Raw genomic sequence first — 16,581 nt, forward strand, 5'->3', positions numbered from 1 at the left:
AAAACTGCTCACTCTCAGTTTACTAAACTATTCTGGACTGGTCTCAGTTATTTCTGCGCCATCATCATCCGGAGTGTCCAAGCAGAGTGTGGCGTCACCGTGACAACAAAAGGCCTCCGGCCGTACCAACTGCAAGTGCATTGGGGTGTTACTACCCCCCAAAATTTCTGGCATCTACGAACAGGATAGTACTTTCTGTGTCCTTAACCATAATTCAAGATGTCACTTGCGGAGAACAACCCTGCTGACAACTAGCCAACCATAGTTGACCAGGCAGATGCTGTTGCACCAGTCATCGTGCCTGCAGATTCAGCCCCTTCTAGCACCCTCAGCTTTGTGCCGCTAACTATACCCTATTGCTTAGGAGCGCCATGGCTACCTAAATACAGTGACGAGCGCCACATGCTTAGAGAATTCAGGGGGAAAAAAGGGTCTGTGTTCTGCCTGTACTTATTAGCCACAGAGCAGAAAATGGAAATTCTCATAGGCCAGCTAGAAGGTTCCGCTGCCAGGGAAGGTAAAACATGGCCGGTGGAGATGGTGGAGGATATTATTGATAGGCTACAGGCTATCTTTGAGAAACATACAAGGTCGGAGATAAAGAAGCGATTCTTTAATACAAGACAGAGAGTTCGGGAGACTTTGAGAAATTATGCACTGTTCCTGCAGCAGGACATGAAGGCCGTAGTAAGGGCTGACCCTAAGGAGGTCGCTGGTGCAGACCAGGCTCTTAGGAAACAGTTTATTTAGGGCTCATTAACGTAACCTGTTGAAGATGCTGTAGGTGCAGGACCCTGATAGCACATTTTTACAATTTAAAGAACTGGCCATTGCTGTTCTGGGTACGGATGGTTGCCCCTATTTACTGGCTGCCCAGAGCTTGGTTACAGTGACCAATGGGAAGGTGCTGGTCCGCCTCATAAATATTGGAAGTGTCCCTGCACAGCTAAAGAAATATGCTGCTGTGGCACAAGTGTTACTGCTGGAATCCACTGATGTGTTTGAGAGTGAGACTGACGGTGTGTTGCAGGGGGCTCAGTCTGTACAGGTAGGTTCCCCTCTGTCTCCCTCCTGGCTCTCTGAGCTATATATTGGTCATAGCAAGACACCCGCTGATCAGATACAGGGAATCAAGGATGTGGCTATGGAGAAGCAGGATGCTTCTAGCCAACATAATCTTGACTTTGGCCAGGTCAAAGACCTCTGCCACTCTATCCCCACCAATGGCCACGTGCCGATCAAAGAAAGATATAGGCCCATTTCAACTTCATCTTCCTCCTATCAAGAAAGTAAAAATATGATACAGGAGATGAAGGATAATCATATTATCAGAGAAAGTCACAGTCCCTGGGCTGCTCCCATAGTACTTGTCAAAAAGAAGGATGGAAGCATCCACTTCTGTGTAGATTATAGAAAGCTGAACAGCATAAACCACAAAGATGCCTATCTTCTCTCTCGTATTGAGGAGTCTCTGATGGCCTTGGGCTCTGCCACTTATTTTTCCACTCTAGATCTGACCAGTGGATATTGGCAGGTGCCCATGAGTGAGGCCGATAAAGAGAAAACAGACTTCACTACACCAATGGGGCTGTTTGCATTCAATTGCGTGCCATTTGGCCTCTGCAACGCCCCAGGCACTTTCCAAAGGCTCATGGAGAGATGCTTAGGCCACAAAAACTTTGTCAGTGCTATTATATCTGGATGACATAATTATTTACTCCAAAACATATGAGGAGCACATTCAACATCTCCGAGAGGTGTTCCAGATTCCTATGGATCACAGCCTAAAAATAAAAGCCATCAAAGTGTTATTTGCTACAGACTGAAGTCCGCTACCTCAGGTATATCATTCATGCCAAAGGGGTATACCCAGATCCTGATAAAGTAAATGCTGTGAAAAATTGTCCTACTCCTAAGACCTTGAAGGATATCAGGAGTTTTCTAGGGTTTGTGTGGTATTACAAGCACTTCATCGCCAAATTTGCGCAGATTGCAGCCCCATTACAAGAAATTTTGCTTGGGCACCGAAAAGAAACTTTTAAGCAACCCGATGCCATAAATTGGAAAGAAGAGCAAGAGCAGGCCTTCCAGGTACTAAAAGAAAAGTTAATTACTCCCCTATTCTTGCTTATCCCGATTATGAGCTCCTATTTAACTTGTACACGGATGCTAGCTTCAAGGGCCTAGGTGCAATGCTTAGTCAAGTACAAGGCGGCAAGGAAAGGGTAGTTGCTTATGCTAGCTGCTCATTAAAAGGTGCTAAACGAAATGACCAGAATTACAGCTCCTTTAAACAGGAACTTCTCACCCTATTCTGGGCTGTGAATGAAAAATGTAAAGACTACCTTGCTGCCACCACCTTTACTGCCTATACAGATAATAAGCCGCTTGCCCACCTAAACTCTGCAAAACCAGGGGCATTAGAACAGAGATGGCTGTCCCGTCTGGCCAACTTCACCTTCCACATCAAATACCGCACTGGGAAGAGCAACACCAACACTGACTCTCTCTCTCTAGGCTACCCACTACACTAGACAATTCCCCTGAAGAGGACACATGGGAGTATGTGGAGATGCCGGACTTTACTCTACAACCAGTCCACCAGAATTGCCAAATCAGTTCTAATAGCCCATCAGAAACTGTAGATACGTTAAAAAAGTGGTTCTTGCTTCAACAGGACAGTAGGACTTTTGGAGATTTGCAAGAACATTTGCTCACAGGAGCAATCCCGAAAAGTATATTACACAAATTCATGGACCCTGAGTTACAGCGATTATGGAGACAAAGGAAGAGACTGTTCCTAAAATAGAATATAATTTACCAAAGTTCCATTGATCCTGCCTCTGGACACCGCCTGCACTAAATAGTCATTCCTTGCAGAGATACCAATCGGGTACTACTTTCTTACCATGACCAATCCAAACTATTTGGAGTCCATAAAACTGAAGCTGTGATCAGACAGCGCTTTTACTGGATTGGTATGAGAGATGATTTAGAGAAGTGATGCCAAGAATGCACAGTTTGCGTAACCAAAAGGAGAGCCCAACACGATCAAAGAGCCCCATTACATCCCATCATTACCAACAAGCCCTTGGAAATCCATTGTCCATTTAAAAGTAGAAAGTAGTAAGTCCGGGTATAGCTATGTATTCACCCTAATTGATCACTACACCAAATTCACAGCCATCCCTGTCAAAGATCTCACCGCCAGAGCCACTGCTGCTAATGTCTGAAAACATTTAATCCTCAACTATTGATGCCCTGACCAAATCCTTTCTGACAGAGGACCAGCCTTCGAGGCACAATTGTTCCAGGAGTTATGTGACACCTATGACTGTAGAAAACTAAATACCACCCACTTATCACCCCCAAGGAAATGGACTCTGTGAAAAGACAAACCAGACCATACTGGAGTTGCTCAGAACCATTCCGTCAAAACAAAGAGAATACTGGTCCACGTTGCTACCCAAATTAATATACACTTACAACAATACTCCTAACTACTCTACTGTATACACCCCATACTATTTGATGTTAGGCCGCCAGCGAAGATTGCCCTCTGACTTAAAACTGAGAATCTAAATAATCGATGATCACAACCCCATGCCCAAATTTGACTGGATCCAAGAGCACCAAAGAAGACTCAAAAAAGCCCAAGAAATTGTCAACACCCCCTTGAAAGAGAAAGGCAAGTTTGTGAGCTCGACAAACATGCCCATGCACCAGACCTACAAATTGGAGACAGTCTCTGGTTAAAGAAAGAACACCGTACCATAAAATTAGACACCAAATGGGAACTCACACCCTATACAATAATCACAGCCATAGCCCCAGAAAAAGGACTCTACCATATAGCCCATTTGGAGAAAAAGATCCAAGCTGTCCATTGTAACCGCCTAAGATTTGCCAAGCCCAACCTGATCCACCAACAGACTCTGAAGAAGAAAGCACCCTACCTACTCCCAAATCAGCCACCGGATGTCTATCTCCATTTGATCTGGAAAACCAACTGCTCTGGTATTTGAATCTATTCTCATGTCTAGTATACCAAGCACCACCTTCCAATTCCACGGAAACCTCACCATGTCCCTCAGCATCAAGTTCTTCACCTTCAAGTTCTTCCAATTCATCTAACTCCATACTAGCTTCTCCAACAGTATCACCAACTCCTATGAGAAGAAGATTACATGCGTTACCCACATACCTCCGGAGATCCACTAGGTCCATGTGTGGCCTACCACCACCAAGATTTCTGGAATAGACTTATTCTACAAGTCCTATGGATTCAGAAGTACCTGTATATAGTTATTGCAACATTTGCCGCAACTAAGCTCATTGCCCTGAGAGACTACTCAGTGTCCTACAAGTTACAAGTTTAACAGTTTTGCAACATTTAAGATATGCGCCTCGAGACTACTTGATGTTTGCTAAGTTTTGTTGTTTGTTGATGATGCTCATGATTCTTCTACCCTCTTTTCAGGGACGCTTGTGTTAGTGCACCACACCACCGCATTGGGGATTTACTTTGTTTTCTATGGACTCTTGCACATCCTAGCGGGTGCCATGTCATCAATAGATAGTTTGCCAAGAATCTCTGTTGTTGCATGTTTTCTTCCGGAATATACATGCCAAACTTTGCACAGGAATCAAAAGTAACGTTGGGCTATGCTTGTTGTCTAACCTAAAACTCCCTTCCTTACAGGTTGCCTGCCATACAGTACATTTCTCTAATGTGATTATGGGATTGAATGTTATGCATTTTTCCTGTGTGCCTTTGGGGAGAAGAGCTATGTAGGTGCCCCATAGCAAGCAGGGAGCTAGGATTTCGTCCTAACCCAACCAAAACTCAAGCTAAAGAGTCCTATGATATATGGCCATATAAGAGAGAACAACTATCATACTCATACAACGAGGCACAGTTGTTTAAATTTTGGAACAAATCGGGCAAACTCATGGCTAAATTAGCAAAAGGACCATTCATGATATCAAATATTTCTGGTTTGAAAGATCACTACGGTAAAATGCAATAGCATCCCAAAAAAAATAAAATGATATCTTTTATAAATTCTACTCATAACTGTATGCACAAAATCAAATGCAATCAGACATTTCGATATCCCCCCTCATATTTCGCTATCTTTGTCTGCAGATCCGTGTTCCCTGCTGAATGCCCCCATATCGCAGCTAGAAATAAAAGAAGCCATTTCAAACTTGAAAAATAATAAAGCCCCAGGGCCGGATGGATACACAGGAGAGTTCTCTAATCCTTAAGGATCAGGCGACCCACTATTGGAGACTCTGTTTAATGGATATATACATGAAACTCCCATCCCAACTGAGATGAATACGGGTTACATTAAATTGCTCCCAAAACCTGGTAAGAACCCTTCTGATGCGATGGCCTATGGGCCGATCTTGCTGATTAACACTGATTTAAATTTGTTAGCAAAAATTATGGCAGATCGCTTAGCCATTGTACTACCACAGTTGATTTCTCCTATACAGTCCGGGTTTTAAAAAGGCAGATCGGCCACTGCAAATATACGGAAGATACTAACAATCCTTGATGAGATTAAAAACAATCCATCAGCCCACTCCTTTTCTGCCCTTTTGACAATAGATGCAGAAAAGGCTTTTGACAACATCTCTTGGAAATGGTTGAGGGCAGTAATAGGTAAAATGGGCTTTGTAGGCTCCTTTTGCTCTTATGTGTGGAATTTTTACTCCTTCCCACAAGCACAAATCTATACCTCTGGTTTTCTTTCTTCACGGTTCCCGCTACAGAAGGGCACTAGACAGGGGTGTCCCCTTTCATCTCTGCTCTTTAATATCGCAATAGAACCATTGGCGCTTATGCTAGAGGACAACAAGGAAATAGAAGCAATTCAGATTGGTAACAGGATGGTGAAAACCATGCTTTTCGCAGATGATCTACTTTTGGCACTTGCATATCCACGCACGGATCTACCGAGCATTTTCGCCCATCTTGAGTCTTTTGGAAAGCAATACGACGACATTTCTCCCCAGGGCAGCTTACATAATATAGACATTAAAGAAATCCCTGTCACCTTAGTAAAGGAATCTATTAAATACCTGGGAATAAATATAGGCAAGGTCCCCGAAAGTTTATATAAATAAAATTATGCCCCAATAATACATAAAATTATAAATGAACTTTATAGATGGAATAATTTACCACTGCCCCTTTTGGGTAGATGTTATTTGATCAAAATGATAAGCTTCCCCAAACTCCTATACCCCTTAAGCCTCATGTCCACGGGGAAAATCAGGCCCGCCGCGGATTCTTCATGTAGAATCCGTAGCGGGTCCCTCCTGCCCCGCGGACATGAGGCTAAAAATCAGAATAAACTCACCTGCTGCGGACAATGCCGATCTTCCTTCCTTTGCGGCCGGATCTTCTTTCTTCGGCCCGGCGGATGTGCTCGGCACATCCGCTGGCCGAAGAAAGAAGATCCGGCCGCGAAGAAGGGAAGAACCGCATCGTCCGGAGCAGGTGAGTTTAATTCTTGTACGGGTCTCCCACGGATCTGGACGACTTCCATAGTCTTCACTAGAAGCCTGCGGGAGCCGTCCCCGCGGGAGACCCATTGCTGCTAAAGCGTCAAGACTTGGGAAAACTGAACACTGCGTTCACTGCCTTTATTTGATCAAAAAAAGGCCCGCGCATTGCTTTGAAAAAGCTTATGCTTCCAAAATATAAGGGTGGGATAAATTTCCCAGATGTACGCGCATACAACATAGCTAGTCTTATGAAACACTCATTGGACCTGCTACAGAGGTCTAGTCACTATTTAAACTATGATCTAGACTCAAGCTTGCTACATCCATGGAATCTAAACACTCTTCTGCACACAAGATTCACTAACCTCCCACCAGGGGCTAAATACTCTATCATGGCAAGGGATACTATTGCGGCTTGGAAAATCACCCATAAAGCTTACAGATAATAGTTCAAATTATCAAAACATATTGGTATATGGGGACATCCGGAGTTTGCGGAGGGACAAGAAAATAAAATTTTTAACATATGGTGTGAAAAGGGTATTGAGAAGGTTCAACATCTCCTTCACGAGGAAGAACCTAGATATAGAACTTTTGAGGAAATGCGGGAGGTTTATAACTCACCTGCATCACAATTTTTGTCAAATGCGCACATACGGAGCTTTTTGAACACTAGACTGGCTGATGTCTCTAAAGAGGCAATACTTAAACCAATTGATTTATTCATAGGTGTGCATATCCAGAAACACTCTCTATCCGATCTGTATTGTCAATTTAGTGACGGATGGGGCGTACAGGATGATACTTCCTTGTTTAAAAAATGGGCACGAGAACTCCACGACCCGGAGGTCCCCCAAAAACTGGTAGAGGGCTGGACCTCTGTAAGTAAATTTGTGGCTTTTTTTAAGTGTATTGGTTGTGTTCAATATCCAATCCCTCAAGAACATTGGTATGTAGACGTGTGTATTCTAAATGGGGACCAGATAGATTAGATGAAAGTAGTATATGCAAAAATTCGGATAGATAAAAAGTAATAAAATACAAATGACTTTCCCAAAGTCACTAATCCCAAATCACACTTACGACACAGTACAGTTATGTCAGCCACGCACACTTGGCTCGCTCACTCACTTAGGTTTGGGTTAACAAAACACTTAGCACTTCTTTTCCTCCTCTGTTTGAAATGGGAATACATAACATTTTCCAATCAATATCACATAAATGTTGGAGATGCTCCACAACTATGGGCTCCGTGCTATACATATGGAGGGGAAATCCATTTATATCCAAGATATCTCTAGCTTTAAAAAAAAAACTGTTTAGATACTCAGTAGATATCACTCCAGAAATGGCACTTCTATCTCTGCTCCTGGGCTCAATCTCTAAATTTAAAAAGGGAATTCTATGTCACTTTGTAATGGCTATGCTTTAAGTCATACCTAGGTTTTGTAAAAAAGATATTGGGTTCCTGAGAAATGTATGGGTAGAGGCTATGGATCATCTAAGCTATTTGGAAGAGCAAGGATGCTTGGATCTAGATGAGGATCTTGAAGGGTTTCTCTCTACATAGACGAAGTGCACAGAATTCAGAGGCTTGTCCTCTTTCTCTAACTGGTTATTAAATTGATTGGTTTCAATGAGGAGATTCTGGAGGGTGGAGTGTGTGGGTTGCCTCCGATGGGTACACCATATCCTATTTTGCCATCTTTTCTTCCTTTTCCTCTTCATTCTTCTTACTTCCTGCTCCTCTCCCTCTTTGTCTTTTCTTTTTCTTGTTGTTTCTCCTGGTTACTACCAGGTGTCGTCTCCATCACTAGGAAATCCTTGTGGAATCTCAGGCCTACTCTGGATTTGCCATTTCATATTGACCACCATATATCTTGTCGGGCTCACGCCGGATGCAGATGGGCATCAAATGAGATGACAGAGGTTTTGTTATCTTTATAATGGAAGCTATGGTCACTAAAATAGAGGACAATATGATGGAATGTTTATATGATTAAAGTTTATTGTGCCTTCATTATGAAACATTGTTACATACCTTGGTTTTTAATAAATACCTTGTAAACAAAAATAATTTACACTCTGACTAGAGATGAGTGAACGTACTCGTTTAGGGCGATTTCGCAATCGAGCACCGCTTTTTTCGAGTAACTGACTACTCGGGCGAAAAGATTCGGGGGGCGCCGGGGGTCGAGCGGGGGGAAAGAGCTGCCCCCTGTTCCCCACTGCTACGCCCCCACTCCACCACGCCGCCCCCAGCGCCCCCCGAATCTTTTCGCACGAGTAGTCAGTTACTAGAAAAAAGCGGTGCTCGATTGCGAAATCGCCCTAAACGAGCACGTTTGCTCATCTCTAACTCTAACTGATGTGAGCATGTATGTAGCAAGGAAGCCCCACAGGAGCTTCATGTTAGAAAAGGCAAATGCCATGTTATGCTCCAACACAGAAAGAAAGCAGAAATAAAATCCAAAGTAGAAACTTATTCCACCAGCTGCCGGCAGTGATGCATATTCTATGGCAAACAATACACTGGCACAAAACACAAGTGCCGTTGCAGCATCAGCACACAGGAAATGCTACTGAAGTACCAGAAAACACATGGAACACGCCTTGCCCAGAAACTACTGAGTATCCACGGAAGGATTTTTTCCCCTAACATCCCAGAATTAGCTGTCAAACTCATCAAAAATACAAGCATTTAGCCCGTTTTAAATGAGACTATTAACTTTTCGCTAAGTAATCTCTCATGGGAGTTTTCAATTTATAACAAAAATTATTAAAATGGCTCGTCAACTTTCTGACATCTATGATGAGCCCCATGTTTGGCATTAGCAGTAAAACATTTCCAGTGTTCTAAACATTAAAATGGCTTCACTATTGTGTGAAGTCTCTGATGCATAACAAGAGTTGTTTTTTGTGTAAAACATTTTCCACATTCTGAACATGAAAATGGCTTCTCTCCTGTGTGAACTCTCTGATGTCTAACGAGAACTGATTTATCTGTAAAACATCTCCCACATTCTGAACATGAAAATGGTTTCTCTCCTGTGTGAATTCTCCGATGTTTAACAAGAACTGATTTATCTGTAAAACATCTCCCACATTCTGAACATGAATATGGCTTCTCCCCTGTGTGAGTTCTCTGATGTCTAACAAGACATGATTTAACTGTAAAACATCTACCACATTCTGAACATGAAAATGGCTTCTCTCCTGTGTGAATTCTGTCATGTGTAAGAAGATTTGTTTTGTTTGAAAAAGCCTTCCCACATTTTGAGCATATAAACGACTTTTCTACTGTGTGAATTCTCTCCTGGCTAACAAAGTTTGATTTTTCTAGAAAACATTTCCCACATTCTGAACATGAATATGGCTTCTCATCTGTGCAAATTATTTTGTGTATAAATAGACCTGAGCTTTTTGCCAACTGTTTTCCATATTGCAGACTGTTACCCACGGTGTGACCTGTACTTGTAGCAAAATTCTGAGATTGATCAGGAGAAGGTTCCTCGTGATTTGGGAGATTATATGATAGATCTGTATTGTTAAATACTGGCTGAACATTATGAATAATGAGGTTTTCTCCTGGAGAGTGCTGCACAATATCTTCATCTTCTGTTTTACACTTTAGCGATGACATGAAGTTTCCATCAAAGTCCTCAATGGGATTTTCTGTTGGGATTAAATTTGTATTTAGTGATTTTTTTTTTTCAGCTGCAAAAAGTAGCCAAATATATAAAATTCTTATTAGGCTGGAAAAACACCTACGGATTTTGATACAGTATTTCAAGTCAAAGCCAGAGTTAGAAAGAAGATGATGTATAAATCCTCTGTTTATATTTCCCATTCCCTTGGAATCTACTTCTGGCATTCAGAACAAAAAAAAAAACTACATTACAAATTGCCCCCAAAACTGCATGTGTGTTTCCAGCCTTATAAGTCTTTGTCCAACACCATTAAATGCATCAATGGCAACAAACACAATTCATGTCATAGGATGACAGATTCAAGCCCCTTATAGGAACATAAGAAAAGAAAAAGAAAAAAATGTAACAAAAAATAAAAACTTTTACATTTTTTTTTTTAATTGAAAAAAACACGCGTTTCTATTGTCACATCTATAACAACCTGTACAATAAATTAAGGTAAAGGTAAAGTTTCCAGTGCGAGCACTGAGTCAGTACTGACTCAAAGGGTGACATCACATCGTTACATTTTCTTGGCAGACAATTTTTTTGTGGGGTACTCATTTTACCAACCTCTAAAGGATGGAAGGCTGAGTCAACCTTTAGCCGGCTACCTGAACCAAGTGGGGATTGAACCTGCAACCCTCAGGTCGTGAACAAGAGCTTCCGACTGCATCTCTGCTCCAGTATAAAGTAAAAACATTTTTATTCTGCACAGCAAACACTTGGGCTGTTTAATGGGATAGAGGGTCCTATCAAGGACTAAAATTGTGGACCCAATGACGTGGCTGCAGAGTCCAGCTACAAGATGTCTGTAAGTATAACAATGGAGTAGAAATGTGAAATAGGTGGTTCAGCTATTAAGGACCCAAACCTGTAGCACAAAACCATGGTAAAAATACATTATGTGTCTTGAAACGCATTTTAACAGCAACTAAAAAAACCACATTAACCCCTCAGTGACGGCCCAATAGTGTTTTTACGTCCTGCCGTTGCAGGATGTGTATGGAGGGAGATAGTGCCGCTATCTCCCTCCATACAGTGCGGGCGTCAGCATTTAGAGGCTATTAATCCTTTAAATGCTGCTGTCAATTCTGACAGCGGCATTTAAATCCCCCGAACGTCCCGTACGCCCCCCCCCCCCCATCCCGCCATGAGATCGGCGGAGCCATGCAGGTGTCATGGCAGCCAGGGGCCTTCTAAAAGGCCCCAGAGCTGCCTTGGGAGACTGCCTATCAAGCCATTCTTGTGTGTTTTACTTTAAGTAAAAGGAATTTTAATTTCCAAGTCACAATTATCGTGAGGGACTTGTATGAATGATCATTCGTTAACCCTGTCCTGTCATAACTTTATAATACTGTCAGCAGCTCATCCAGTGTTTACATGAGGGGGCATGCTGCTGACGAAGGATATTTCTCATAGAAGTTGTAATTAACCCATTAACAGCACAGGGCGTACATTTACGATCTGGGTTTGTGGGGTTTATCCTGCTGATCCTGCCCCATACAAGACAGATGCTGGCTGTCCAACAGCTGCTGATCACGACTGTTAACCTGCTAAATACCGCTGTCACTTTTTGACAGAGGCATTTAAATGCCTCGATCGTAGTTTGGTGGTCCTGAATGGCGTCCCCGGGATACGATTGTGAGGTGCATTTGATTGACATGGCACCTGGGGGCCTTCTGAAGAGCAAGGCAAGAGTCTCATTGCTTAACATTGTGTGGGCAGGGGCGTTGTCATGATGGAAGTACCAGTCATCTGTTTGCCGACAGCGCTGAGTGTTAAATCATTTTATGATTGAAAACGGCAAGACACCCCTGCCTCGCCCTCTGTATTCACCCAATATTGCTCCGTGCAACCTTTTTTTTACGAATGCATTTCACAGCTGCACGTTGTTCGTATGAATGGGCCATCACAAAATAGGCAAAAACTGAATAATCCGTTGAAAAATAAACATTGGAGCTGAACGCAACCTTCCCCAACAACATTGGCTAACGTACCTCCTCAGAAGGGTTCTGCAGACATTCACCAAGCAACAGAAGCCCGTAATAGTAACACCTCACCTACCAGAAGGAGATTTCCTGTTTCTCTTGGGTACCCCCTTCTATTTCATTAGCAGATATAAGATGCTTTTGATTCCCGGCAGCTGCGGGTTTGCATGAAAACCTGTTCCAATACCACCTCTATGCTGACGACACCCAGCTATACACCTTTTCCCGTGACATCTCTGCACCTTTCCTCCAAAACATCACCAACTGTCTGACCGCTGTCTCTAACACCATGTCCTCTCTCTATCTAAAACTAAACCTCTCTAAAACTGACCTCCTGGTATTTCCACCCTCCACTAACCGACCTCATCCTGACATCTCCATCTCAGTGTGTGGCGCCACCATAACTCCTAGACAACATGCCCGCTGCCTTGGAGTTATATTCGACTCCGATCTATCATTTACCCCCTACATCCAATCTCTCGCCCGAACATGTCAGCTGCACCTCAAGAACATCGCAAGAATCCGCTCTTTTCTCACCATAGACACGCTAAAAACGCTTACTGTTGCCCTCAATCAATTATTATTATTGCTATTCGTTGCTGATCGGCCTCCCCCGCACCAGACTCTACCCTCTCCAATCCATCCTGAATGCAGCAGCCAGGCTCATCTTCCTGTCCAGCCGCTACTCGGACGCCTCTGCCCTGCGCCGGTCACTGCACTGGCTGCCTGTTAAATACAGAATTCAATTTAAACTCACTACCTTCATCCACAAAGCCCTCCACAGCGCAGCGCCCCTCTAGATTGCCTCCCTCATCTCAATCCATCACCAAGCCCGGGCTCTCCGCTATGCTAACGAAACTAGACCTCGCACCCCTCTAATTCGAACTTCTCACTCCCGCCTCCAAGACTTCTCCAGAGCAGCACCAGTCCTCTGGAACGCACTACCAAAGGATACCCGGGCAATCCAGGACTCGAAAAACTTCAGGCGTGCTCTAAAAACGCATCTCTTTAAGGAGGCTTACCGCATTCCCTAAACAAACTCCTCTGTACCCCCCTGATAACATGCTCCCTGACCTACTGACTGCAATCCCTGCTAGCTGTCACAAACCGCTCCTGCAATCATCCTGATCCTGCTGTCACACGGCCAAATGTCAGACCATTGTCTGTATATAGCATCCCTCACTCTCCACCTCGCCATACCGTGCACATCTCCAGCCCTTTACCTTCTGTATCACCCCATTACTTGTAGTATGTAAGCTCGTTGGAGCAGGACCCGCACCCCTATTGTTTCCATCAACTGATTACTATTGTAACCGTGGTTCTGTAATTTTTGTATTTTTTGTCTTTCTGTATTCCCCCTGCTATGTAAGCGCTGCAGAATATGTTGGCGCTATACAAATAAAGATTATTATTATTATATTATTTTATTTCCATTTTCATTACAGATAAATATTGGAGCATGTGGTTGCCAGTTCTTATCTCCAAATCTAGTGTTCTTCTATTCTTAGCAATGGACCCCACAAATTGTTGTGAACTTAAAAAAAAAGTAAAAATGGGACTCAACATTGGGTTAGTAATAAGTCCTCAGTTAGGTGATATTGGACATCGAGTCCTATACGTATCCGCACCTGTATTTCCTGCTGTTGCATCTTTGACATCCATCAGCTGATGGAGCGATATGGATATGCTTGACACATATAGAAAGGATAGGGGTCTAAAGTCATATGAAAGAGCCTAAATTGGTGAGATCCTAAATTAAATGTCATACTGCTCACATGGAAATGTACTGCACAAGATGGTATCAGGGCCTCAAAACAGTATCAGGCAACAAGACGCTGAAAAATATTAATATACGTAGTGTAATATACTGTATACTTTGTCTTGTACATCTCTTCTTACCTTGTGATATTGGAGGCTGGTGGTTCTCCATCTTGACATCCTTGTACAGATTCTTGTGTCCTTCTAAATACTCCCACTCCTCCATGGAGAAATAGACAGCGACATCCTGACACCTTATAGGAACCTGACACACACAATGATACCGTCATTACCCAGACACCTCTAGTGCTGTTACTGTATAATTTCCCAGCATTCCCAGCAGTGTCACCTCTCCAGTCAGCAGCTCAGTGATCTTGTTGGTGAGCTCTAGGATCTTCTGCTCATGTATCGGTAAGTAAGGAGGATCCTCTGTGATGGGGCTCTGGCTCCTACTCCAGCCTCCTGACTCATGGAGATGGCTGTTGGGAGTTGAACCGTCACCCGGTGTCTTCTTCACTATTGTGTAATCCTGTGTATGGAGAGAGACATGTAGAGAACTGAACCCAGTGTTCTTCCCTCAGTAGAAAGTGAGAGATTGAGATCTTACCTACAAAATAGAACAAGTTCAAAGATGGACTACAAAAATTGTGGAAGATCTCATAAAACTAATCAGGAAAGATGTCAAGATCTTAAGGCTCTTTTTCTTCAGAGCATCCAGCGCCGACTGCAGGACTTTTTCGTTCAGTAAAATGCTGGACTAGTGCAGCAACTGGATACACAGGTTTACGTGTTGTTCTTATGGTTTTCTTCGGTTAGAGAAACGTTAGCCCACATTGAGTGGGAGCGCTCTTGTCAGGGCGATCGCTCCACAGATAGGCAGGGAGATCACAGGGCCTTTTATAGTAACAATGTGCTATTTGAACATCGCCTCTAATTTAGGCTGAGTATCCCTGAAAAATCATCTATGTATTCGATACCACGAACATCAGTTAGAATCAACAAACTGCAGTAATACCTACTGAAGAACCCTTATATATATTTTTTATTATTGTGTGTATATTGTGTTTAATGCTATAAAAGAATTTTAACAAAAGGAGTATATTTTTTTAAAGGGGTATCCTTTTTATCCAAGTGATAAGTGCCTTGTTGTTGGTCCCCGTTTGTCAGGAATTGAACCGGGTACCTCCTGTACTCCAGTCAGTAGCATTCTCTACTAAGCCATCCAGCATTTGACTCTAGTCTTTTTCTATGTTCCCTGCCTCCTAGTCCTGAGCCCGCCTCTGTTTCCTGATCAGGCATATTATAAAATCCTGATCCTGCCACTACACCAGCACATGATTATTGTGCTCCACTGCCTTTATCAAGCTACATCTCCTCAGCTGCTCCTCTCCTGCAACCTGTGACTACCTGCTGAAGACTCCTGGATGTGCTCCTGACTATGCTTTCTGCCTCAGCTATTTGAACTGCAAACAAGACCTTCCGATAACAAGTTCTGGATTTCCATCTCACTATGCTTTCCACCTCATCCATTTGTACTGCAAACGTGACTACCTGCTGACAACCTCAGGCTTCTTCCTGACTACTCTCCGGTCCCGCATGGCTACTACATCCGCGACTCCTATCTAGCGCCGGTAAGAGCTTACACTGTCATTATAAACATTATTGCAGCAATATTTGTTCCTGAAAGAAGGTAAAGGAGAGAACATGATGGAAATTGTATGTTATAGGAGGGAAGAAATTAAACCCATGTGGTAAAATGTAAATCAGATACCGTAATGCCTAAATCTTAGAATTGATATGTATATAATACAATACAAAAATGCAATTAAGTATTCAAGTTCTTCAGGGTCATGAGAAAGCAGCATGAGAGGCATTTAAAGATGTTGGCTTCCTGGGAAATCAAAGAGTTGACAACTACATTGAGATTGTAAATAATCTTCTAGAAAAGTACCATCAATTATGGTGCAACATGTCAGACAAAATCCATCTCCTACATTCTCACCTGGACTTCTTCCCTGACAACGGCGGTGCCGCGAGTGACGAACATGGAGAGCGATACCATCAGGATATATCGGAAATGGAACAAAGGTATCAGGGAAAATGGAACGTTTCTCTGCTTGCGGACTGTTGGACGGTGACAAGAGACGCCCCAGAAAAGGAGTACAAGGGACTAGCAAAGAGAATCCGTTCACATGATTAAGCCTTTATATTTGAAGTCAGTGTATCTATAAAACTAGAGTTAGGCCGACTAAATAAAACATAAGGTCATATTCATTTTCCTCGACCCAAAATTAGGCTAGTTTAGTTCATTTTGAGAAAAGAACAAACGTCAAAACGCATTAGTATTTTGATTTTAAATTAGGCATATCTTATGAACCAGAGCTAATAAACAAAATCTAATGTCATCTTTGTGTTTATTGACCCCAAATTCAGGTTGTTTAACTATTTTGAGAAAGGAAAAAATTTCAAAGTACATTTTTGTTGTCCGCTGTAATCAGCAGTAGGAGTTCCTATCTTCCTGTGAAGAGCCTGTGTGGTACAGTCCACATAATTTCATCATCCAAGAAGACAGAATGACCAAAGACCATTCTTTGTAGGAGTCACAGGGAAACAAGTAATTC

At 42.7% G+C, this 16,581-nt stretch overlaps 2 protein-coding genes across 2 annotated transcripts in view; both read right to left on the reverse strand.

Moving 5' to 3' along the window:
• The window catches only part of LOC136607875 (oocyte zinc finger protein XlCOF7.1-like), a 102,609-nt gene that overhangs the window by 12,323 nt on the left and 73,705 nt on the right, over positions 1–16,581 (reverse strand). The window lies entirely within an intron of this gene.
• LOC136615842 (zinc finger protein OZF-like) lies at positions 8,828–16,022 on the reverse strand. The gene is made up of 4 exons (XM_066594185.1): positions 15,963–16,022; positions 14,310–14,489; positions 14,102–14,225; positions 8,828–10,197 (listed from the first exon to the last, which is right to left on the reverse strand). The coding sequence occupies exons 1-4, from the start codon at positions 16,020–16,022 to the stop codon at positions 9,386–9,388; spliced, it is 1,176 nt and encodes a 391-aa protein (XP_066450282.1). The 3' UTR covers positions 8,828–9,385.

This window comes from Eleutherodactylus coqui, chromosome 1 (genome assembly GCF_035609145.1).
Source record: "Eleutherodactylus coqui strain aEleCoq1 chromosome 1, aEleCoq1.hap1, whole genome shotgun sequence".
Taxonomy (NCBI): Eukaryota; Metazoa; Chordata; class Amphibia; order Anura; family Eleutherodactylidae; genus Eleutherodactylus; species Eleutherodactylus coqui.